Raw genomic sequence first — 24,732 nt, forward strand, 5'->3', positions numbered from 1 at the left:
TAATCTTGTAGTTATGTGAACGATTTCTTTGTTCAGTTTCTAGTTCTTGAAAGCTTTCTCATTGTGTTGCAAAGTGTACTCGTGTATCTATCGGTATCCAAAGACTTTGTTGAATATCGCTTAGAGAATTTGGTCAACAGTTCATCGGTTGATACATCAGGATAATTGAAATAGAGAATTTAATGTTCTTGACGAGAAATAAGAAGAAGATGCTGTACTCTGTATAGAGTACTTAAATAGTACCCTATATTTTGAATTTATTAAACATGTTCACGAAAGAATTGAAATTTATTCACATTGATTTATTTTTAGCTAACGTAGTAGCTCATTGTCTAAGAAATATAATTTTTACCAAATCGATACAATTTACAAAGTTTGCTTCGTAGATTATGATAAATTATAATAAATCTTCCGATCGAAGCTTTCTCTCGCTCGTTGTTACAGGTACGGTTATTTCTGATAAAGTTTTCATCTCATAACCTGATTTGTGGTACATGTAGGAAATGACTTTATCTAAAGGCGACTACAAGGAGATCTTTTCCTTCGGATTAGTAATGCGTCTTAGTCTTTCGAAAAAACGTAAAAATTTGTAACCAAAGCGTAGGAAATAATATTTACCGATATTTCTTCGCACAGAGTGATTCGCAGTGAACAATACGATCAAGAAGAAAATGATTCCGTATGTAAAAAGAAATCGAAAACGTGTAATAAGATTTTCTTATCCGGGATTTCATTTTCTGAGAAAGTACTCGTGATTTCACATCAGAATTCGATACTCTCAATATTCCTCGTCTTTCGTGTTCGTAAAATGTACAAAGTTAGTCACGAGGAAATATGGATTACAAGAAAATTTTTAGTTACAAATTACTGCTCTTCCATATTGCGCGCGAACAGGTCGGCCATCTGTAGAGTGATTTATGAAACTGAATTTTGATTAAATATACCTCGAGCAATTTCGAAATTAATTTTCTCAAAAACGAAACATCGAGCAAAATTTCATTCTACGTTTTTTGTTTAATTTCTTCCAAAGATGTCTTCTAATTCAGAAATGCACGATTTTCAGATCCACGTTTACGCTAAAGCTCTTTCTATTAACGTTGTTGAGCTACAACACGTCCCTAACATTCGACAGAGTATTTTCCATACTTTGTACAATAAAAACGTATTGTTGCTGATATCGGAACGTCAGTTGGAAGAATTAAATGCACGTGTACGTCGCAATGTGACAGGTAGACCGTGGAATAAATGTAAGAAATACGATACTTTATCATACAGATTTATTTGCTCATATGGTCATAAGTATATAATAATTGTAATCTAAAACTCTGCGTATAAATATTATCGGCTCGCGGGTCGCCGTCAGGCTGGTAGAATTAGCGTCGTTACACGGTGCCGGTTGGTGAATTCATACAATGTTGCCGAAATTATTGTGATTACGGACAGTAGCAATTGGTACAGCGACAATTCACGAACGACGCGCACTTCATCGGTATAGTTTCGTATCGAATATCTACATGGTGGTACCGAGTCCGCATTGCCTGATCGCGCTCTGTATGTGTAGATCAAGAGGGAGGCTTGCATCGACGTCCTTGTGCTTGTAATCATTGAGAAAGTACGAGGGTCCTTCTGTGTTAGCTAAAAACTCCTTTGGTAAGACATCTTTGCTTCGTGGTTCCAATTCGAATCCTGATATGGGATATTTCAGTAAACTGCAATAAACAGACGTCGATGTTAGCAACGTGAAGTACATGTACAATATATAAATATATATATGACAATAGATAACAATAATAAAACACCGAGTGAAAATGTTTGCATTGTGTCGAGACAAGTGTGTCCTCTACTATTGGTGAACACACTAGTGCGACATTGAAGCAAAATTTTGACTCGTTGATACACGAATACAAGAATGCCCGCTTTCAAGCGACAGACCGTTAAGTTACTAGAAAGCGGGGAACAATTCCATCGATCGAATCCAGTGTAGAAATTGTTACTCGAAAGCGGGGATCAATTGTATTATCGGCACAAGATTAATTGTTCTATTATCAGTGTTAAGAATAACGGTTACTTACTCATACGTCGTTGGACTAACATGGATACGAAGTGGTTCGCTTAAAGATTCGAATTTGTTCGCTAAGGTAACATTGTGCCCGAACAGACAGTACCTCGGCATTTTCTTCCCGACAACCCCTGCCAGCACCATTCCAGTATGAATACCAATGCGCATCTGATAAATTGATACACAGTGCATGAACAATTGAACTAGTAACTTGAAACTTAATAATCATCTTTTTGATAATTTACGAACGACGAGATTTTGTTTTGACACTAATGAAAAAGAAGATAGGAAAAGTTTTATGGACCTTCTTCAGGATCTTTAAATTTATATTACAAGTTTATAAGTAGAGTATCAAATCTAAAAAGATTTTAAATTCTCGTATGAGTTTTTATAAATGGTCGCGAGTGTAATTGATCAAATATTTGATAATATGCAACACAAATATTATTAACGACTTAAACGCAAATATTTCCTTACCCTTATTGGTTTGCCCTTATGGGTCAAATGATGCGAGCATGCTTGTATCATTTTCAGAGCCATCCAAGCTATTTGTTGCGCATGTATGTATGTATCACGATGTAGGCCACATGCAACGCAATAGGCATCTCCGATTGTTTCCACCTGAAATGTTCATTTTCATTAATTAGTAATAATACGACCAGTTAACAAGTATAGAACAGATCATCGTCAAACTTACAATTTATTTCATACCCAAAACACGAAAATGTAACTTGTTGAGTAAATTTTATGACTCTTTTCATACTAATGTATTCTATCTCCTTAATAAAACGTTGTTTCAAAAGTATGGAAGTATGCATTTTACATTTTACATTTTACATTCTACATTTTACATTTTATATTTTACATTTTACATTTTACATTTTACATTTTACATTTTACATTCTACATTCTACATTTTACATTTTACATTTTACATTTTACATTTTACATTTTGCATACTGCATATTGTATATTGCATTTACAGTTAAATCTCGTTAGTTTCCCATTTCTCGTTTAATATCAGCAGTACTTCAAAGTTTTACGAGGATTACACGTACGTAAAGAATACTCAAAAATGTTCACCTTGTAAACGTCCAATTGGCCACAGAACGAGTCGAATTGCTCGTAAAGGTTTTGAAGCATATTGATGACCATCATTGGTGTCGCGGTGGAACAAATTTCCGTGAAACCGACGATATCGCTGAAAAGCATCGTCACCTCGGGATAGGTTTTCGCCTCGATAGTTTCTCCTGAAATCGTACATTTCGATTACTTCGTCGAGTACCATTCTCGTTTGTAAAAATTTAAATACAAAATGTAAGAAATGTAAAACGCGAGAAGTAAATTGTACTCTCGTTGAATTAAGGTTGCATAACTTACCTAACCACAGGCGTTTCGCTATATCTGGAGGGAATATAAGATGAAGCAAGCTGACATTCTTTTCCCTTTCCGCGGATACCGCAAGATTTGCTTCCTCTATGGAACTCTTTAGTTTGTCCATTCGCCTTCTCAAACCGTCCTGTATCGGAAGGATATCGTTATCGCAACCGTTTGAAAGAGAGAATATAAAAAATAATTAAAAAAACGAAACAATTCGTAATCCGTTGACTCGTAGGAACGATCGTATCGATATAGTTTGATTCTGACCGCCGTTTCGTAAGATGGCGCCATCTGGAGTACCGACTCCGTAAGCTGGCGCCCTCTAGGTTGGAGAAACGAGCTCGGGAAACGTGGACATATTCTTCAAAATGTATGACGTTCAACGGATTAAAACTTGAAACCCTCGATGAATATTTGAACAGACACATTAAAATTTTCGCAATCGAATCACCATGGGGAAACGAAACTGCCCAATTAGAGTCTATCCGGCGTCGTATCGATCCGTGTACACGGAATATATCATTCGGCGGAGTACACGACGGATAGTCAATTTGTATGAATTTTATAAACATAAATGTAACGATATTCTAATAGAATGCAAATTTGATTATACCTGCGCTCTGGCTTGTTCTCCCACTAAAATCACGTCCCTCGTAGCGTCGTGTAATGGAATATCGGATATAAAAAGTCCTCTGCCAGTCAGCCCTTCCAGACCGTTCAGGAATGGCGAGCTCACGAATAGGATGGAATCCGATTCGGGACAATGGACCATTTGACCTTTCATCTCTAAGCCCTGGAATGATTGAAATCCTATCGGTATAAAAATTCAGAAAACGTCGTCCGATAAGGATAATGTATATACTATTCGAGCGAGGACCTCAAACAAGTATTTCAAAACTACATTCAACGAAATGTGATATTCGTATATCGATGGAATTAAATTTGCATCAATTTTCCGAATAATGACTCTCAACGGAGTACAATTGCATTCGATCGTTGCGACACAATTATATTAATTTCACGAACTTACGTAGATTACATACGAGGAACGTATTATTATTGTTATTCACATTTCACTCGATGTACGCGCATATTCTAACAAATCCGTGTTAATTTTGTATTTTTTTTTCGACAGATTTCACCACCTTACCAGATACAAAGACGTCCATTTAATCATAGATGATCCTTACAATTAATACACCGGCCGCGACGATTAAAGGACTGCTTACCTTAATCCCACGGTCTGGCGCCTCTAAACGCTTCAACATGCTATGTAAGTCAGACGTTTAATTTCAATATTACTGTATTAAATATATTAAACATTTCCTTAATCCTTGATATTCGATTCAGTCCCAAGTTACCTAGAAACATGATTTCCCAATTGGTTCGAGCTGCGTAATATACGTGAATTGAATTTCATTCTACGATACCAGTGTACGAACGGTACAGTACCTTGTTTCATGAGAAATTAGCTACCATAAATTAAAGAGAATCACTAGGCTCGCGAAGACGGTGATCTTTATTAAAATCGAGACTCCTTGGTAACAAGTTTCTTTCGTTACGTTTACAGGTACCTTTAATTTCATAAATGTTTGCGCAAACAATTTCGAAGTTTCGTCCTGCTCGTCAATAAGGGTTTGTCGACGAAACTACAACGTATCGAAAAGTATGCAAAAAAAAAAAATTGTTACTCGTCTCGATTTCGATAAAAATCACGATCTATGAATCCAAACCGTGTCACCTCGGCTCGGTTCGTAATTTTTGAACACACGGTGTTTGTAAAATTCTATTTAAATTTCAAATTAGCCACCGTACAGAAATACATGTTTGCAGGAGTACTTATGAGCGCCATCTGTTCGCCGCGAACGTAACGGTAAAATATTTCCGATCTCTGTACGAATAACGTATTCATTTACCTCGGCCGGGTATTTATCGACGTCCTGCGGTCTCTGTAGGGTCAGCACGAAAGGTGTGTTCGCGCGTTTAAGTATCTCGTGAAAGGTCAGAGTAACCCCACGTGGTCGTGTAAAAACGAAGTACGTCGATATCTCTCGCCCCAATCGGTTCAGATGGTGCCCGAAAATCCTCATGAATCCGACCCCGAGCTGCACGAGCTCCAATTGTCGATCGACGACGAAGTGCCATGGAAACGCTTTGCAGAAACTCGCGACCCCCATACGAAGATCCGCGGCCTCGGTCGAGAGTGGACGGAAAGGAGACGTGACGGTATCGAGGTTGTTGTCGATCTCCGAATCGACGACCAAGTTCCCGCTGTAACGTTCAGGTGTGATGAGATACCTGTGAAAACAACACGTTTTCGTCATCGAGACTAACGCCGGGTGAACGAGTGTTCGTACAAGGGAAATTTCGAACAATCGAATTGTTAACACTGGGCTATTATTGTTCGTATATTTAATAGAGTTGGGACAATTTTTACGACAATTATATCGCTCCAAAATGAACGAGTTGGGTATCGTTGGAAAAATCGTTGCTCAAAGTGCCTTTTCAAGATATTAAGCTTTGTCTCTTGATAAGATAGCATTTTTTTAAATTCTAACGTTTCAATTTTTTTTTCCAAAGCTACAACAGCTTCGAAAACAGAATCTTCGATCTCCCTCCTCGAAGTGATCGATCTCGTGGATCGTTCGAACAATTAAAAAAATTTTTTCGAAAACAGCGTCGGATATTCTTCTTTCGAATCCGCTGCGCAAGAAGGGAGAGTGCAACGTTGCAGAAAGAAGTATATTATTCGAACAGTAAAACGTTTGGACGAGACGTAATGGAGCTTCTATTGTATTTCACAACGACGGTGCTTTATTCGTATAACCGAGAACTCGAACAGTGGATCGGTCGGATAAGGGACGATTCTACCGTAATTCAATCGTATAACGAGCGTGTCGCGACTCTATTTTGTCATTTATCCGCATTACGTCGCTATCAAAGTTACGTAGCTTTTCTTTTTCCATTTGCTGGAACTACAAACAGGTTACTCGACTTGCCACCAGCCCACGCACACTCGACTCGAAAGACTCTCTTTCGGCGAACTTTTAATTGAATCGGACCGTGTACCAATTACGAAACTTGCGTCGAAATACTTTCCCCGTTGATACTACGGCAGACGTAAATAGAGGGAAATCTGCACTCGAATGTACGCTCCTATCCGCGCGAACGTATAATGAGACGACGTGAATCGGCAGGGCATAGTGTGTTCGATGCAAATTCTCGACGAACATCGACGATCAATATTTGTTCACTTTATAGTCTCACGATCCTCTCGGAACTTTTTCCGTGTCCGTGTCAATTGAATTCCTCTTGTGTAACAGGATGTCGGCGCATACGGTATCGATCGCCGGTGCAAACACTAAATATTGTTCTTTTCGGAGTAACATCAAAGTGCAGTAACACGTATTATACGGTACCGTGGGGATCGATGGTCAAAGAATCGACAATGGCAGTCGGTGCAGTGATTTCGAACGTGCGTATTATTGTTGGTAAAATAACATCGAGCCACCTTTTTGCATCGAATTTCGTTGTTCTACGTTTCGTGTATTCGGGGCGTATCGCGAGTCCCGCGTAAATAAAAGGATAGCGTTGAAAGCGAAATAGCGAAACTGCACTCGAACCGTAAAGGGTACTACGCAAAATATAAACGCATAAATCCGTGTGTCGTCGTGACAATTTTTTACCGAGAGCGTATTCGATCGAACGTTTGCGATCATCTTCCGAACGACAAACCCATAATTCTTCAGGATACGGGAAAAGTATGCGTCAATTTCGTTGGTATATGAAAAAACGTAGTTCACGTTTGATATTTTTCGGTATTTTCCTATACACGTTAAACAATTCAAGATGTTTCAATTTTTCGCGCACTTGCAATACGGTACGTACCTCTCTTCATTTTTAAAAAAGAGAAATTTTACTATTTTCGTCGAATATTTATTTGAATAAACGGCACACTATTTCACTACAATATACGCAATTTTATCGACGCGCTTACAACGTTACACAAGCCACTCTCCATTCTCAGAAAAGAGTAATTTCAATATTTCTTCGAAGAATTTATTTTAATAAGCCGTGTACCATTTTATTCTATTGCACACAATTTCACCCGTAGATGCGTATTATGTGGGCCATGACTAATGCTATTAGTATGGCACGCGCGCGAGGAGATTGTGTCTGGAGTTATGGCGCGTCCTATTCGTTCAGGTGCTATCTCTTCAGGCGTGTACGAATAGGATCTGTCATAACTCTAAACGCAATCTCCTCGTGTACCATACTTATATATTTTATGCTCCGATTTGACTTATTCCCATTTATGCTTCGAATCGACCCTTCGTAAGTCGTCTACTTCGATCCACAATGTTTACTTCCCTTCGATCGAACATCTCTACCCGATGGTTCCTTTAAATATATTTAAATCGCTCACCACGACCAGAACCACGCTTCGTGAATATTAATACCTCGAGTCTTATTTCCAGAGATACCCATTCGTTTCGTCGAAATAAAAGACAAGTAACAAAGTTCAATTATTATTCAACCAGTGACGAACAGAAGATTCTCTTTTCGTCTCTCTTTCGTTGCTCGAGACTTTCGTTCGTATAAAAATTGTCCATTTTCCGTTTATTCTCCATAAAAAAAAAAAAAGAAGAAATAAGTACTATTGCCTCGAATGGAACGAAGTCAGCGAAATCGTTCACGACTTACCTAAAAAATTTCGGATTGTAAGGGTCGCGTAGAATGTACACTTTCGCATTGTTGTTATAAAACTTCCTCGCGATGCCCTTCAAGCTGCCAACCAGCAAATAGGCGACAGACGGGCGGTCGGTTGTAAAGTGCAGTTCTATCGCTTCCGGCGTAGCGATGCACACGAACTCTGCCTCTGCTTCTGATCCGGACTGGTGTTGTACGACGTCGTTTACGCCGTCGAGAGTGGTCAGGAAGGCTGTCAGATCGTTCCCGAGGCAACGAAATGCTCGCTCGAGAATACCCACGCAGACGTTGTAGATCAGCTCCTGGCCGAGGTGATCGAGAAACCAAGTCTCGGTCACGTCTGAAAAAGTTACAACGAATTAGTTTGCGTCCCACTCTGATGTAAATTGCATCGAATTGCACACTCGTAGCGAGCGCACTCCGTGAAATTGATTTTCTCCGAGTAAAATGTTTAAAGGAACTTTCAAAATTTGCAAATTAATTTCAAAGGTCCTCGAGTTACGTTACTTCGGAACACTGATCCACAATGGAGTTTCAACGTACGTGAAAAGTGTTGGATGAAAGATTCGTGAGTAGGGAGGTGAAAATGTACAGTACGCGCGCGAGAAGATTGCACTTGGAGTTACGGCAGGTCCTACTCGTTCAGGGGCCATTCATCGAAAAGGATTTGGCTTGTGTGGAAAGTCATTTCCTTTTCCAAAATGGAGAATATATTAATTTGATAAAATGTTTATACACTCTGAAAAAATCGTATTCCATTTTCACCAAAAAAAAACGAAATGACTCTTCGAACAATATTTATCTGTTTACTCTTCTGGAAAGTTAGGTCTTCAATGGAACCTGTCGCAATTTCGTGTGTAATTTTTTAGGTACTGTGGATAAAGACGAGGACGAAGAGATTCTAGAGTAGTTTAATCGTCAGTAGTCAGCCGTGGCTCGTACATAAATGAAACGGTAGCTTCTTGAATTTAGTGTTTCGCGAAAGAAGCTTACGATCGAGGCGAGTGAGTTGGGCACGAGATTACGTATAAAATTTAAACCAGGATAATCGGATCCTGGAATATTATAACTGTCCAACAACCGGCCATTTTACACGCGAATTAAAAAATTAATTACACCCTCCCGACTTTTTACGATTGAAACCGTAACGTTCCGTTGTAAGCATATCAGACCCGTGAAAGTATTTATATATTATCGACAGTCCAGGTGCGAGAAAGAATCGACAAAAATTTTAATAAACGTTGACCCAACATCGATTCTGTCGATAAATTTTTTAATCCGATATCGGAAACGACCAATCTAGTTCTATTTACGATAGGTTTCACGGAAACCAAGATTATCACGAATAGTTATTTTTACCTTTACGAGCGATGCTTCAACCGTTGTTGTGCTATTTCGTTTCGCACAACAGTATTACCAACAACTGCTCTTTATCTACACGCAACAAGTCGTAAATAGAAAAGGGGTAGTTGTTTGCGATGTTGGAACGGATTATCCTAATTTACTCCGACAGGGTTGGTTCGCGAACCTATGTTAATTAAGCACATTTAGCGAGCACTGTACGATTCTGTACTCTCGATCTGTCCCTTAACCTTCTTTCCAGCACAGATTGAAAAGTATTATTGTTATCCAGTTGGTGACGTAACCGAAAAACATCCACTTCTTCTCAATTTTTTACCAAAGAAACCACTAGACCTTTCGGCACGGGGGTTCCTCGAGCGTATTGGTCTACATTTTGGGTAGGTCCACGATTTTTTACAAATGAAAATAATAAAAATCACCGGAGCTGTGGAATCTTATCTGAAGAGTGGTAAGAGTTTTGGTGACCTAACCGAAAAGCATCCACTTCTTCTCGATTTTTTTCCAAAGAAACCACTAGACCTTTCGGCACGGGGGTTCCTCGATCGTATCGGTCCACATTTTGGGTAGGTCCACGATTTTTTACAAATGAAAATAATAAAAATCACCGGAGCTGTGCGATCTTATATGAAGGGTGGGAAGAGTTTTGGTGACCTAACCGAAAAGCATCCACTTCTTCTGGATTTTTTTCCAAAGAAACCACTAGACCTTTCGGCACGGGGGTTCCTCGAGCGTATGGGTCCACATTTTGGGTAGGTCCACGATTTTTTACAAATGAAAATACTAAAAATCACCGGAGCTGTGGAATCTTACCTGAAGAGTGGGAAGAGTTTTGGTGACGTAACCGAAAAGCATCCACTTCTTCTCGATTTTTTTCCAAAGAAACCACTGGACCTTTCGGCACGGGGGTTCCTCGATCGTATCGGTCCACATTTTGGGTAGGTCCACGATTTTTTACAAATGAAAATAATAAAAATCACCGGAGCTGTGCGATCTTATATGAAGAGTGGGAAGAGTTTTGGTGACCCAACCGAAAAGCATCCACTTTTTCTCGATTTTTTTCCAAAGAAACCACTAGACCTTTCGGCACGGGGGTTCCTCGAGCGTATCGGTCCACATTTTGGGTAGGTCCACGATTTTTTACAAATGAAAATACTAAAAATCACCGGAGCTGTGGAATCTTAGCTGAAGAGTGGGAAGAGTTTTGGTGACGTAACCGAAAAGCATCCACTTCTTCTCGATTTTTTTCCAAAGAAACCACTGGACCTTTCGGCACGGCGGTTCCTCGAGAGTGTCGGTCCACATTTTGGGTAGGTCCACGATTTTTTAAAAATGAAAATACTAAAAATCACCGGAGCTGTGGAATCTTATCTGAAGAGTGGGAAGAGTTTTGGTGACGTAACCGAAAAGCATCCACTCCTTCTCGATTTTTTTCCAAAGAAACCACAGGACCTTTCGGCACGGGGGTTCCTCGATCGTATCGGTCCACATTTTGGGTAGGTCCACGATTTTTTACAAATGAAAATAATAAAAATCACCGGAGCTGTGCGATCTTATATGAAGAGTGGGAAGAGTTTTGGTGACGTAACCGAAAAGCATCCACTTCTTCTCGATTTTTTTCCAAAGAAACCACTAGACCTTTCGGCACGGGGGTTCCTCGAGCGTATCGGTCCACATTTTGGGTAGGTCCACGATTTTTTACAAATGAAAATAATAAAAATCACCGGAGCTGTGGAATCTTATCTGAAGAGTGGGAAGAGTTTTGGTGACGTAACCGAAAAGCATCCACTTCTTCTCGATTTTTTTCCAAAGAAACCACTGGACCTTTCGGCACGTGGGTTCCTCGATCGTATCGGTCCACATTTTGGGTAGGTCCACGATTTTTTACAAATGAAAATAATAAAAATCACCGGAGCTGTGCGATCTTATATGAAGAGTGGGAAGAGTTTTGGTGACCCAACCGAAAAGCATCCACTTTTTCTCGATTTTTTTCCAAAGAAACCACTAGACATTTCGGCACGGGGGTTCCTCGAGCGTATGGGTCCACATTTTGGGTAGGTCCACGATTTTTTACAAATGAAAATAATAAAAATCACCGGAGCTGTGCGATCTTATACGAAGGGTGGGAAGAGTTTTGGTGACCTAACCGAAAAGCATCCACTTCTTCTGGATTTTTTTCCAAAGAAACCACTAGACCTTTCGGCACGGGGGTTCCTCAAGCATATGGGTCCACATTTTGGGTAGGTCCACGATTTTTTACAAATGAAAATACTAAAAATCACCGTAGCTGTGGAATCTTATCTGAAGAGTGGAAAGAGTTTTGGTGACGTAACCGAAAAGCATCCACTACTTCTCGATTTTTTTCCAAAGAAACCAATGGACCTTTCGGCACGTGGGTTCCTCGATCGTATCGGTCCACATTTTGGGTAGGTCCACGATTTTTTACAAATGAAAATAATAAAAATCACCGGAGCTGTGCGATCTTATATGAAGAGTGGGAAGAGTTTTGGTGACCCAACCGAAAAGCATCCACTTTTTCTCGATTTTTTTCCAAAGAAACCACTAGACATTTCGGCACGGGGGTTCCTCGAGCGTATCGGTCCACATTTTGGGTTGGTCCACGATTTTTTACAAATGAAAATAATAAAAATCACCGGAGCTGTGCGATCTTATATGAAGAGTGGGAAGAGTTTTGGTGACCTAACCGAAAAACATCCACTCCTTCTCGATTTTTTTCCAAAGAAACCACTAGACCTTTCGGCACGGGGGTTCCTCGAGCGTATCGGTCCACATTTTGGGTAGGCCCACGATTTTTTACAAATGAAAATACTAAAAATCACCGGAGATGTGGAATCTTATCTGAAGAGTGGGAAGAGTTTTGGTGACGTAACCGAAAAGCATCCACTTCTTCTCGATTTTTTTCCAAAGAAACCACTGGACCTTTCGGCACGGGGGTTCCTCGAGCGTGTCGGTCCACATTTTGGGTAGGTCCACGATTTTTTACAAATGAAAATAATAAAAATCACCGGAGCTGTGGAATCTTATCTGAAGAGTGGGAAGAGTTTTGGTGACCTAAACGAAAAACATCCACTCCTTCTCGATTTTTTTCCAAAGAAACCACTAGACCTTTCGGCACGGGGGTTCCTCGAGCGTATCGGTCCACATTTTGGGTAGGCCCACGATTTTTTACAAATGAAAATACTAAAAATCACCGGAGATGTGGAATCTTATCTGAAGAGTGGGAAGAGTTTTGGTGACGTAACCGAAAAGCATCCACTTCTTCTCGATTTTTTTCCAAAGAAACCACTGGACCTTTCGGCACGGGGGTTCCTCGAGCGTGTCGGTCCACATTTTGGGTAGGTCCACGATTTTTTACAAATGAAAATAATAAAAATCACCGGAGCTGTGGAATCTTATCTGAAGAGCGGGAAGAGTTTTGGTGACGTTACCGAAAAGCATCTACTTCTTCTGGATTTTTTTCCAAAGAAACCACTAGACCTTTCGGCACGGGGGTTCGTCGAGCGTATGGGTCCACATTTTGGGTAGGTCCACGATTTTTTACAAATGAAAATAATAAAAATCAGCGGAGCTGTGGAATCTTATCTGAAGAGTGGGAAGAGTTTTGGTGACCCAAGCGAAAAGCATCCACTTTTTCTCGATTTTTTTCCAAAGAAACCACCAGACCTTTCGGCACCGGGGTTCCTCGAGCGTATCGGTCCTCATTTTGGGTAGGTCCACGATTTTTTACAAATGAAAATAATAAAAATCACCGGAGCTGTGGAATCTTATCTGAAGAGTGGGAAGAGTTTTGGTGACCCAACCGAAAAGCATCCACTTCTTCTCGATTTTTTTCCTAAGAAACCACTAGACCTTTCGGCACGGGGGTTCCTCGAGCGTATCGGTCCACATTTTGGGTAGGTCCACGATTTTTTACAATTGAAAATAATAAAAATCAGCGGAGCTGTGGAATCTTATCTGAAGAGTGGGAAGAGTTTTGGTGACGTAACCGAAAAGCATCCACTTCTTCTCGATTTTTTTCCAAAGAAACCACTAGACCTTTCGGCACGGGGGTTCCTCGAGCGTATGGGTCCACATTTTGGGTAGGTCCACGATTTTTTGCAAATGAAAATAATAAAAATCAGCGGAGCTGTGGAATCTTATCTGAAGAGTGGGAAGAGTTTTGGTGACCCAACCGAAAAGCATCCACTTCTTCTCGATTTTTTTCCAAAGAAACCACTAGACCTTTCGGCACGGGGGTTCCTCGAGCGTATCGGTCCTCATTTTGGGTAGGTCCACGATTTTTTACAAATGAAAATACTAAAAATCACCGGAGCTGTGGAATCTTATCTGAAGAGTGGGAAGAGTTTTGGTGACGTAACCGAAAAGCATCCACTTTTTCTCGATTTTTTTCCAAAGAAACCACTAGACCTTTCGGCACGGGGGTTCCTCGAGCGTGTCGGTCCACATTTTGGGTAGGTCCACGATTTTTTACAAATGAAAATAATAAAAATCACCGGAGCTGTGGAATCTTATCTGAAGAGTGGGAAGAGTTTTGGTGACCTAAACGAAAAACATCCACTCCTTCTCGATTTTTTTCCAAAGAAACCACTAGACCTTTCGGCACGGGGGTTCCTCGAGCGTATCGGTCCACATTTTGGGTAGGCCCACGATTTTTTACAAATGAAAATACTAAAAATCACCGGAGATGTGGAATCTTATCTGAAGAGTGGGAAGAGTTTTGGTGACGTAACCGAAAAGCATCCACTTCTTCTCGATTTTTTTCCAAAGAAACCACTGGACCTTTCGGCACGGGGGTTCCTCGAGCGTGTCGGTCCACATTTTGGGTAGGTCCACGATTTTTTACAAATGAAAATAATAAAAATCACCGGAGCTGTGGAATCTTATCTGAAGAGCGGGAAGAGTTTTGGTGACGTTACCGAAAAGCATCTACTTCTTCTGGATTTTTTTCCAAAGAAACCACTAGACCTTTCGGCACGGGGGTTCGTCGAGCGTATGGGTCCACATTTTGGGTAGGTCCACGATTTTTTACAAATGAAAATAATAAAAATCAGCGGAGCTGTGGAATCTTATCTGAAGAGTGGGAAGAGTTTTGGTGACCCAAGCGAAAAGCATCCACTTTTTCTCGATTTTTTTCCAAAGAAACCACCAGACCTTTCGGCACCGGGGTTCCTCGAGCGTATCGGTCCTCATTTTGGGTAGGTCCACGATTTTTTACAAATGAAAATAATAAAAATCACCGGAGCTGTGGAATCTTATCTGAAGAGTGGGAAGAGTTTTGGTGACCCAACCGAAAAGCATCCACTTCTTCTCGATTTTTTTCCTAAGAAACCACTAGACCTTTCGGCACGGGGGTTCCTCGAGCGTATCGGTCCACATTTTGGGTAGGTCCACGATTTTTTACAATTGAAAATAATAAAAATCAGCGGAGCTGTGGAATCTTATCTGAAGAGTGGGAAGAGTTTTGGTGACGTAACCGAAAAGCATCCACTTCTTCTCGATTTTTTTCCAAAGAAACCACTAGACCTTTCGGCACGGGGGTTCCTCGAGCGTATGGGTCCACATTTTGGGTAGGTCCACGATTTTTTGCAAATGAAAATAATAAAAATCAGCGGAGCTGTGGAATCTTATCTGAAGAGTGGGAAGAGTTTTGGTGACCCAACCGAAAAGCATCCACTTCTTCTCGATTTTTTTCCAAAGAAACCACTAGACCTTTCGGCACGGGGGTTCCTCGAGCGTATCGGTCCTCATTTTGGGTAGGTCCACGATTTTTTACAAATGAAAATACTAAAAATCACCGGAGCTGTGGAATCTTATCTGAAGAGTGGGAAGAGTTTTGGTGACGTAACCGAAAAGCATCCACTTTTTCTCGATTTTTTTCCAAAGAAACCACTAGACCTTTCGGCACGGGGGTTCCTCGAGCGTATCGGTCCACATTTTGGGTAGGTCCACGATTTTTTACAATTGAAAATAATAAAAATCAGCGGAGCTGTGGAATCTTATCTGAAGAGTGGGAAGAGTTTTGGTGACGTAACCGAAAAGCATCCACTTCTTCTCGATTTTTTTCCAAAGAAATCACTAGACCTTTCGGCACGGGGGTTCCTCGAGCGAATGGGTCCACATTTTGGGTAGGTCCACGATTTTTTGCAAATGAAAATAATAAAAATCAGCGGAGCTGTGGAATCTTATCTGAAGAGTGGGAAGAGTTTTGGTGACCCAACCGAAAAGCATCCACTTCTTCTCGATTTTTTTCCAAAGAAACCACTAGACCTTTCGGCACGGGGGTTCCTCGAGCGTATCGGTCCACATTTTGGGTAGGTCCACGATTTTTTACAAATGCAAATAATAAAAATCAGCGGAGCTGTGGAATCTTATCTGAAGAGTGGGAAGAGTTTTGGTGACGTAACCGAAAAGCATCCACTTCTTCTCGATTTTTTTCCAAAGAAACCACCAGACCTTTCGGCACCGGGGTTCCTCGAGCGTATCGGTCCACATTTTGGGTAGGTCCACGATTTTTTACAAATGAAAATAATAAAAATCACCGGAGCTGTGGAATCTTATCTGAAGAGTGGGAAGAGTTTTGGTAACGTAACCGAAAAGCATCCACTTTTTCTCGATTTTTTTCCAAAGAAACCACCAGACCTTTCGGCACCGGGGTTCCTCGAGCGTATCGGTCCTCATTTTGGGTAGGTCCACGATTTTTTACAAATGAAAATAATAAAAATCACCGGAGCTGTGGAATCTTATCTGAAGAGTGGGAAGAGTTTTGGTGACCCAACCGAAAAGCATCCACTTTTTCTCGATTTTTTTCCAAAGAAACCACCAGACCTTTCGGCACGGGGGTTCCTCGAGCGTATCGGTCCACATTTTGGGTAGGTCCACGATTTTTTACAAATGAAAATAATAAAAATCACCGGAGCTGTGGAATCTTATATGAAGGGTGGGAAGAGTTTTGGTAACCTAACCGAAAAGCATCCACTTCTTCTCGATTTTTTTCCAGAGAAACCACTGTACGTTTCGGCACGGGGGTTCCTCGAGCGTATCGGTCCACATTTTGGGTAGGTCCACGATTTTTTACAATTGAAAATAATAAAAATCACCGGAGCTGTGGAATCTTATCTGAAGAGTGGGAAGAGTTTTGGTGACCCAACCGAAAAGCATCCACTTTTTCTCGATTTTTTTCCAGCGAAACCACTAGACCTTTCGGCACGGTGGTTCCTCGAGCGTATCGGTCCACATTTTGGGTAGGTCCACGATTTTTTACAAATGAAAATAATAAAAATCACCGGAGCTGTGGAATCTTATCTGAAGAGTGGGAAGAGTTTTGGTGACCCAACCGAAAAGCATCCACTTCTTCTCGATTTTTTTCCAAAGAAACCACTAGACCTTTCGGCACGGGGGTTCCTCGAGCGTATGGGTCCACATTTTGGGTAGGTCCACGATTTTTTACAAATGCAAATACTAAAAATCACCTGAGCTGTGGAATCTTATCTGAAGAGTGGGAAGAGTTTTGGTGACGTAGCCGAAAAGCATCCACTTCTTCTCGATTTTTTTCCAAAGAAACCACTAAACCTTTCGGCACGGGGGTTCCTCGAGCGTATCGGTCCACATTTTGGGTAGGTCCACGATTTTTTACAAATGAAAATAATAAAAATCACCTGAGCTGTGGAATCTTATCTGAAGAGTGGGAAGAGTTTTGGTAACCTAACCGAAAAGCATCCACTTCTTCTCGATTTTTTTCCAGAGAAACCACTGGACCTTTCGGCACGGTGGTTCCTCGAGCGTATCGGTCCACACTTTGGGTAGGTCCACGATTTTTTACAAATGAAAATAATAAAAATCACCGGAGCTGTGGAATCTTATCTGAAGAGTGGGAAGAGTTTTGGTGACCAAACCGAAAAGCATCCACTTCTTCTCGATTTTTTTCCAAAGAAACCACTAGACCTTTCGGCACGGGGGTTCCTCGAGCGTATGGGTCCACATTTTGGGTAGGTCCACGATTTTTTACAAATGTAAATACTAAAAATCACCGGAGCTGTGGAATCTTATCTGAAGAGTGGGAAGAGTTTTGGTGACGTAACCGAAAAGCATCCACTTCTTCTCGATTTTTTTCCAAAGAAACCACTAGACCTTTCGGCACGGGGGTTCCTCGAGCGTATCGGTCCACATTTTGGGTAGGTCCACGATTTTTTACAAATGAAAATAATAAAAATCACCGGAGCTGTGGAATCTTATCTGAAGAGTGGGAAGAGTTTTGGTGACGTAACCGAAAAGCATCCACTTCTTCTCGATTTTTTTCCAAAGAAACCACTGGAACTTTCGGCACGGGGGTTCGTCGAGCGTATGGGTCCACATTTTGGGTAGGTCCACGATTTTTTACGAATGAAAATAATAAAAATCACCGGAGCTGTGGAATCTTATCTGAAGAGTGGGAAGAGTTTTGGTGACGTAACCGAAAAGCATCCACTTTTTCTCGATTTTTTTCCAAAGAAACCACCAGACCTTTCGGCACCGGGGTTCCTCGAGCGTATCGGTCCACATTTTGGGTAGGTCCACGATTTTTTACAAATGAAAATAATAAAAATCACCGGAGCAGTGGAATCTTATCCGAAGAGTGGGATGAGTTTTGGTGGCCTAACCGAAAAACATCCACTTCTTCTCGATTTTTTTCCTAAGAAACCACTAGAGCTTTCGGGACGGGGGTTCCTCGAGCGTATCGGTCCACATTTTGGGTAGGTCCATGGATTTTTACAAATGAAAATACTAAAAATCACCGGAGCTGTGGAATCTTATCTGAAGAGTGGGAAGAGTTTTGGTGACGTAACCGAAAAGCATCCACTTCTTCTCGATTTTTTTCCAAAGAAACCACTAGACCTTTCGGCACGGGGGTTCCTCGAGCGTATGGGTCCACATTTTGGGTAGGTCCACGATTTTTTACAAATGAAAATAATAAAAATCACCTGCGCTGTGGAATCTTATCTGAAGAGTGGGAAGAGTTTTGGTAACCTAACCGAAAAGCATCCACTTCTTCTCGATTTTTTTCCAGAGAAACCACTGGACCTTTCGGCACGGTGGTTCCTCGAGCGTATCGGTCCACACTTTGGGTAGGTCCACGATTTTTTACAAATGAAAATAATAAAAATCACCGGAGCTGTGGAATCTTATCTGAAGAGTGGGAAGAGTTTTGGTGACCAAACCGAAAAGCATCCACTTCTTCTCGATTTTTTTCCAAAGAAACCACTAGACCTTTCGGCACGGGGGTTCCTCGAGCGTATGGGTCCACATTTTGGGTAGGTCCACGATTTTTTACAAATGTAAATACTAAAAATCACCGGAGCTGTGGAATCTTATCTGAAGAGTGGGAAGAGTTTTGGTGACGTAACCGAAAAGCATCCACTTCTTCTCGATTTTTTTCCAAAGAAACCACTAGACCTTTCGGCACGGGGGTTCCTCGAGCGTATCGGTCCACATTTTGGGTAGGTCCACGATTTTTTACAAATGAAAATAATAAAAATCACCGGAGCTGTGGAATCTTATCTGAAGAGTGGGAAGAGTTTTGGTGACGTAACCGAAAAGCATCCACTTCTTCTCGATTTTTTTCCAAAGAAACCACTGGAACTTTCGGCACGGGGGTTCGTCGAGCGTATGGGTCCACATTTTGGGTAGGTCCACGATTTTTTACGAATGAAAATAATAAAAATCACCGGAGCTGTGGAATCTTATCTGAAGAGTGGGATGAGTTTTGGTGACGTAACCGAAAAGCATCCACTTTTTCTCGATTTTTTTCCAAAGAAACCACCAGACCTTTCGGCACCGGGGTTCCTCGAGCGTATCGGTCCACATTTTGGGTAGGTCCACGATTTTTTACAAATGAAAATAATAAAAATCACCGGAGCAGTGGAATCTTATCCGAAGAGTGGGATGAGTTTTGGTGGCCTAACCGAAAAACATCCACTTCTTCTCGATTTTTTTCCTAAGAAACCACTAGAGCTTTCGGGACGGGGGTTCCTCGAGCGTATCGGTCCACATTTTGGGTAGGTCCATGGATTTTTACAAATGAAAATACTAAAAATCACCGGAGCTGTGGAATCTTATCTGAAGAGTGGGAAGAGTTTTGGTGACGTAACCGAAAAGCATCCACTTCTTCTCGATTTTTTTCCAAAGAAACCACTAGACCTTTCGGCACGGGGGTTCCTCGAGCGTATGGGTCCACATTTTGGGTAGGTCCACGATTTTTTGCAAATGAAAATAATAAAAATCAGCGGAGCTGTGGAATCTTATCTGAAGAGTGGGAAGAGTTTTGGTGACCCAACCGAAAAGCATCCACTTTTTCTCGATTTTTTTCCAAAGAAACCACTAGACCTTTCGGCACGGGGGTTCCTCGAGCGTATCGGTCCACATTTTGGGTTGGTCCACGATTTTTTACAAATGAAAATAATAAAAATCACCGGAGCTGTGCGATCTTATATGAAGAGTGGGAAGAGTTTTGGTGACCTAACCGAAAAACATCCACTCCTTCTCGATTTTTTTCCAAAGAAACCACTAGACCTTTCGGCACGGGGGTTCCTCGAGCGTATCGGTCCACATTTTGGGTAGGTCCACGATTTTTTACAATTGAAAATAATAAAAATCAGCGGAGCTGTGGAATCTTATCTGAAGAGTGGGAAGAGTTTTGGTGACGTAACCGAAAAGCATCCACTTCTTCTCGATTTTTTTCCAAAGAAACCACTAGACCTTTCGGCACGGGGGTTCCTCGAGCGTATCTATCCACATTTTGGGTAGGTCCACGATTTTTTACAAATGAAAATAATAAAAATCACCGGAGCTGTGCGATCTTATATGAAGAGTGGGAAGAGTTTTGGTGACCTAACCGAAAAACATCCACTTCTTCTCCATTTTTTTCCAATGAAACCACCAGACCTTTCGGCACGGGGGTTCCTCGAGCGTATCGGTCCACATTTTGGGTAGGTCCACGATTTTTTACAAATGAAAATACTAAAAATCACCGGAGCTGTGGAATCTTATCTGAAGAGTGGGAAGAGTTTTGGTGACGTAGCCGAAAAGCATCCACTTCTTCTCGATTTTTTTCCAAAGAAACCACTAAACCTTTCGGCACGGGGGTTCCTCGAGCGTATCGGTCCACATTTTGGGTAGGTCCACGATTTTTTACAAATGAAAATACTAAAAATCACTGTAGCTGTGGAATCTTATCTGAAGAGTGGAAAGAGTTTTGGTGACGTAACCGAAAAGCATCCACTTCTTCTCGATTTTTTTCCAAAGAAACCACTGGACCTTTCGGCACGGGGGTTCCTCGAGCGTGTCGGTCCACATTTTGGGTAGGTCCACGATTTTTTACAAATGAAAATAATAAAAATCACCGGAGCTGTGGAATCTTATCTGAAGAGTGGGAAGAGTTTTGGTGACGTAACCGAAAAGCATCTACTTCTTCTGGATTTTTTTCCAAAGAAACCACTAGACCTTTCGGCACGGGGGTTCGTCGAGCGTATGGGTCCACATTTTGGGTAGGTCCACGATTTTTTACAAATGAAAATAATAAAAATCAGCGGAGCTGTGGAATCTTATATGAAGAGTGGGAAGAGTCTTGGTGACCCAACCGAAAAGCATCCACTTTTTCTCGATTTTTTTCCAAAGAAACCACGAGACCTTTCGGCACGGGGGTTCCTCGAGCGTATCGGTCCACATTTTGGGTAGGTCCACGATTTTTTACAAATGAAAATAATAAAAATCACCGGAGCTGTGCGATCTTATATGAAGAGTGGGAAGAGTCCTGGTGACCCAACCGAAAAGCATCCACTTTTTCTCGATTTTTTTCCAAAGAAACCACGAGACCTTTCGGCACGGGGGTTCCTCGAGCGTATCGGTCCACATTTTGGGTAGGTCCACGATTTTTTACAAATGAAAATAATAAAAATCACCGGAGCTGTGCGATCTTATATGAAGAGTGGGAAGAGTTTTGGTGACCTAACCGAAAAACATCCACTCTTTCTCGATTTTTTTCCAAAGAAACCACTAGACCTTTCGGCACGGGGGTTCCTCGAGCGTATCGGTCCACATTTTGGGTAGGTCCACGATTTTTTACAAATGAAAATACTAAAAATCACCGGAGCTGTGGAATCTTATATGAAGAGTGGGAAGAGTTTTGGTGACCCAACCGAAAAGCATCCACTTTTTCTCGATTTTTTTCCAAAGAAACCACTAGACCTTTCGGCACGGGGGTTCCTCGAGCGTATCGGTCCACATTTTGGGTTGGTCCACGATTTTTTACAAATGAAAATAATAAAAATCACCGGAGCTGTGCGATCTTATATGAAGAGTGGGAAGAGTTTTGGTGACCTAACCGAAAAACATCCACTCCTTCTCGATTTTTTTCCAAAGAAACCACTAGACCTTTCGGCACGGGTGTTCCTCGAGCGTATCGGTCCACATTTTGGGTAGGTCCACGATTTTTTACAAATGAAAATACTAAAAATCACCGGAGCAGTGGAATCTTATCCGAAGAGTGGGATGAGTTTTGGTGGCCTAACCGAAAAACATCCACTTCTTCTCGATTTTTTTCCTAAGAAACCACTAGACCTTTCGGCACGGGGGTTCCTCGAGCGTATCGGTCCACATTTTGGGTAGGTCCACGATTTTTTACAATTGAAAATAATAAAAATCAGCGGAGCTGTGGAATCTTATCTGAAGAGTGGGAAGAGTTTTGGTGACGTAACCGAAAAGCATCCACTTCTTCTCGATTTTTTTCCAAAGAAACCACTAGACCTTTCGGCACGGGGGTTCCTCGAGCGTAGCTATCCACATTTTGGGTAGGTCCACGATTTTTTACAAATGAAAATAATAAAAATCACCGGAGCTGTGCGATCTTATATGAAGAGTGGGAAGAGTTTTGGTGACCTAACCGAAAAACATCCACTTCTTCTCCATTTTTTTCCAATGAAACCACCAGACCTTTCGGCACCGGGGTTCCTCGAGCGTATCGGTCCACATTTTGGGTAGGTCCACAATTTTTTACAAATGAAAATACTAAAAATCACCGGAGCTGTGGAATCTTATCTGAAGAGTGGGAAGAGTTTTGGTGACGTAACCGAAAAGCATCCACTTTTTCTCGATTTTTTTCCAAAGAAACCACTAGACCTTTCGGCACGGGGGTTCCTCGAGCGTATCGGTCCGCATTTTGGGTAGGTCCACGATTTTTTACAAATGAAAATAATAAAAATCAGCGGAGCTGTGGAATCTTATCCGAAGAGTGGGATGAGTTTTGGTGACCTAACCGAAAAACATCCACTTCTTCTCGATTTTTTTCCAAAGAAACCACTGGGACCTTTCGGCACGGGCGTTCCTCGAGCGTATGGGTCCACATTTTGGGTAGGTCCACGATTTTTTACAAATGAAAATACTAAAAATCACCGGAGCTGTGCGATCTTATATGAAGAGTGGGAAGAGTTTTGGTGACCTAACCGAAAAACATCCACTTCTTCTCGATTTTTTTCCAAAGAAACCACTAGACCTTTCGGCACGGGGGTTCCTCGAGCGTATCGGTCCTCATTTTGGGTAGGTCCACGATTTTTTACAAATGAAAATAATAAAAATCACCGGAGCTGTGGAATCTTATCTGAAGAGTGGGAAGAGTTTTGGTGACCCAACCGAAAAGCATCCACTTTTTCTCGATTTTTTTCCAAAGAAACCACCAGACCTTTCGGCACGGGGGTTCCTCGAGCGTATCGGTCCACATTTTGGGTAGGTCCACGATTTTTTACAAATGAAAATAATAAAAATCACCGGAGCTGTGGAATCTTATATGAAGGGTGGGAAGAGTTTTGGTGACCTAACCGAAAAACATCCACTCCTTCTCGATTTTTTTCCAGAGAAACCACTGGACGTTTCGGCACGGGGGTTCCTCGAGCGTATCGGTCCACATTTTGGGTAGGTCCACGATTTTTTACAATTGAAAATAATAAAAATCACCGGAGCTGTGGAATCTTATCTGAAGAGTGGGAAGAGTTTTGGTGACCCAACCGAAAAGCATCCACTTTTTCTCGATTTTTTTCCAGAGAAACCACTAGACCTTTCGGCACGGTGGTTCCTCGAGCGTATCGGTCCACATTTTGGGTAGGTCCACGATTTTTTACAAATGAAAATAATAAAAATCACCGGAGCTGTGGAATCTTATCTGAAGAGTGGGAAGAGTTTTGGTGACCCAACCGAAAAGCATCCACTTCTTCTCGATTTTTTTCCAAAGAAACCACTAGACCTTTCGGCACGTGGGTTCCTCGAGCGTATCGGTCCAAATTTTGGGTAGGTCCACGATTTTTTACAAATGAAAATAATAAAAATCACCGGAGCTGTGGAATCTTATCTGAAGAGTGGGAAGAGTTTTGGTGACGTAACCGAAAAGCATCCACTTTTTCTCGATTTTTTTCCAAAGAAACCACCAGACCTTTCGGCACCGGGGTTCCTCGAGCGTATCGGTCCTCATTTTGGGTAGGTCCACGATTTTTTACAAATGAAAATAATAAAAATCACCGGAGCTGTGGAATCTTATCTGAAGAGTGGGAAGAGTTTTGGTGACCCAACCGAAAAGCATCCACTTTTTCTCGATTTTTTTCCAAAGAAACCACCAGACCTTTCGGCACGGGGGTTCCTCGAGCGTATCGGTCCACATTTTGGGTAGGTCCACGATTTTTTACAAATGAAAATAATAAAAATCACCGGAGCTGTGGAATCTTATATGAAGGGTGGGAAGAGTTTTGGTAACCTAACCGAAAAGCATCCACTTCTTCTCGATTTTTTTCCAAAGAAACCACTAAACCTTTCGGCACGGGGGTTCCTCGGGCGTATCGGTCCACATTTTGGGTAGGTCCACGATTTTTTACAAATGAAAATAGTAAAAATCACCGGAGCTGTGGAATCTTATCTGAAGAGTGGGAAGAGTTTTGGTGACGTAACCGAAAAGCATCCACTTTTTCTCGATTTTTTTCCAAAGAAACCACTAGACCTTTCGGCACGGGGGTTCCTCGAGCGTATCGGTCCACATTTTGGGTTGGTCCACGATTTTTTACAAATGAAAATAATAAAAATCACCGGAGCTGTGCGATCTTATATGAAGAGTGGGAAGAGTTTTGGTGACCTAACCGAAAAACATCCACTCCTTCTCGATTTTTTTCCAAAGAAACCACTAGACCTTTCGG

At 41.5% G+C, this 24,732-nt stretch overlaps 1 protein-coding gene across 1 annotated transcript in view; it reads right to left on the bottom strand.

Moving 5' to 3' along the window:
* Window positions 1–1,260: 1,260 nt before the first annotated feature.
* The window catches only part of Gycalpha99b (guanylate cyclase 1 soluble subunit alpha 2), a 116,333-nt gene continuing 92,861 nt past the window's right edge, over window positions 1,261–24,732 (bottom strand). The window contains exons 5-12 of the mRNA XM_076323028.1: window positions 8,144–8,489; window positions 5,356–5,737; window positions 4,053–4,232; window positions 3,440–3,578; window positions 3,143–3,309; window positions 2,537–2,680; window positions 2,073–2,227; window positions 1,261–1,709 (exon numbers count right to left, since the gene is read on the bottom strand). Coding sequence (XP_076179143.1) covers window positions 1,511–1,709; window positions 2,073–2,227; window positions 2,537–2,680; window positions 3,143–3,309; window positions 3,440–3,578; window positions 4,053–4,232; window positions 5,356–5,737; window positions 8,144–8,489 — 1,712 coding nt within the window. The 3' untranslated portion in view covers window positions 1,261–1,510. The remainder of the gene's footprint in view (window positions 1,710–2,072; window positions 2,228–2,536; window positions 2,681–3,142; window positions 3,310–3,439; window positions 3,579–4,052; window positions 4,233–5,355; window positions 5,738–8,143; window positions 8,490–24,732) is intronic.

The sequence above is a fragment of the Ptiloglossa arizonensis genome, chromosome 11 (genome assembly GCF_051014685.1).
Source record: "Ptiloglossa arizonensis isolate GNS036 chromosome 11, iyPtiAriz1_principal, whole genome shotgun sequence".
In the NCBI taxonomy this organism is placed as follows: Eukaryota; Metazoa; Arthropoda; class Insecta; order Hymenoptera; family Colletidae; genus Ptiloglossa; species Ptiloglossa arizonensis.